Here is a 1507-nt window from a genome sequence, read left to right as displayed (position 1 = left end):
TATTAATGTAACGCTTATGAAATAATTAATTCTGAAACCCACAAATAAACGGTTATATAAACGGGTTAATAATGCAACAAAATAAGATCTTTACAAAAATCCTTTGCTACATTTGTTTTAATAAGTCCTAACCTTTTTCATATTTACCATCAAATCATGTACCATCATCTGCCGATTTTCATCAGTCTGGGCCTGTATATTAATACGTTAAATGTTAGATAAATCTTAAAAAAATAATACTTAGTATGCAAAAAATACCACATACTTGTCTAAAATTGAACTAAATATCAATAAAATACTTTTTTTTTAATATTAAAGATTATAATATTTATTTTATTTTAATAGGTTCATTTAATTCAATGTGGTTTGAAAAATGTATACGTAGTGACAACAAAGAAAAATATGGAAAAGCGAACGAAGGACATGGAATCAATTTCATTAGAGAGTAGCTTATATGATAAAGTTACACAATTTGAAATATATAAAATAGTAGCTGTTGAAATTGAAGGCAAATGGTATTTTTTTTAGTATTTAATTAAAAAATAATGTACTTAAATTATATTATATACAACATACAACAAGTGTCTACTTTTATAAATTATGTTCTGTGTTTATTAAGGTTCAGAGGGAAATTAATTAGTTTCAATGAATTTGTAACTGACAATACCCTAATTGAATTAATTGATTATGGCTCTGTTTATGAAACTAAATTAGAAAATCTGTTTGTTCTTCCATATTATTTTATGTATGAACCATTAGTAAGTAAAAGTCATTTACATTTTAAACGCCTACATTTAATTATTCACTTAATGTTAAACAACTATTGTATTCTAGGCTTTATCAGTCACATTCAAAGATTTTATACCGAAGAAAACAACATTTTCTATAAAACCCCTTCTGTCAGAGAGTGTAAATATTGAGTTATAACTTATAGCTATTAATATTCATACTTATTAGTTTTTGTTGTATATTTTACTATTATTGTTATAATTATTTATTTCTTCTTAGAATCTATATGAAGGAGCTGTTCTTGTTGATATTAAATGTAATGATATAAAGTTGGAAAATTGTGTTAATGGAAACCAGTTATTGGAATCAAGAAAAGAGTAAGTAATTAACGTTAATATAAATTAATTTTTTATGTATACCTTGTGCGTTAAATTATTTGTGTTGGAATCACGGTTTATTAATAACCTAATATACTTTTCCGATTATGAGTGTAGCGAAGAATACAGTGGTTTCACTGTCATGTGTTTTTTATAAGAATACACATATAGCTGAAAAACGCAGGTTGGGAGAGGGGAGTTTTTTTTTTCTCACCTGAGGCGCAAAATTCCTAAATACGTCTCTGTGTACATTTTTATAGCAATAAAGCCTGTTTTAAAACCTGCTACCATTTATTAGGCTGAAATAATGTACAAATATTAATATATTCTAAGTATTTTATAAATGTTTATAATTGGTGATCAAAGGTGAAATTTTATGAATTTTGCCAAAAGAAAGTTAG

General features: G+C 25.5%; 1 protein-coding gene across 1 annotated transcript; it reads left to right on the top strand.

The window, feature by feature from the left end:
- Positions 1–545: 545 nt before the first annotated feature.
- On the top strand, positions 546–1146 carry LOC107882865. The gene is made up of 3 exons (XM_029485718.1): positions 546–758; positions 835–909; positions 1009–1146. Exons 1-3 carry the CDS (start codon positions 546–548, stop codon positions 1108–1110), a joined length of 390 nt encoding a protein of 129 aa, XP_029341578.1. The 3' UTR covers positions 1111–1146.
- Positions 1147–1507: the final 361 nt, after the last annotated feature.

The sequence above is a fragment of the Acyrthosiphon pisum genome, chromosome X, assembly GCF_005508785.2.
Source record: "Acyrthosiphon pisum isolate AL4f chromosome X, pea_aphid_22Mar2018_4r6ur, whole genome shotgun sequence".
NCBI lineage: Eukaryota > Metazoa > Arthropoda > Insecta > Hemiptera > Aphididae > Acyrthosiphon > Acyrthosiphon pisum.
This window is presented reverse-complemented; position numbering and strand designations above follow the sequence as displayed.

What these genes read in the sequence shown, in the direction of transcription:
- LOC107882865 (XM_029485718.1), top strand. Translation starts at nt 546, where the DNA reads ATGTACTTAAATTATATTATATACAACATACAACAAGTGTCTACTTTT. An exon ending in ATTTTATGTATGAACCATTA is followed by an intron (nt 759 to 834) that starts GTAAGTAAAAGT and finishes ATTGTATTCTAG; the next exon opens with GCTTTATCAGTCACATTCAA. An exon ending in AACCCCTTCTGTCAGAGAGT is followed by an intron (nt 910 to 1,008) that starts GTAAATATTGAG and finishes ATTTCTTCTTAG; the next exon opens with AATCTATATGAAGGAGCTGT.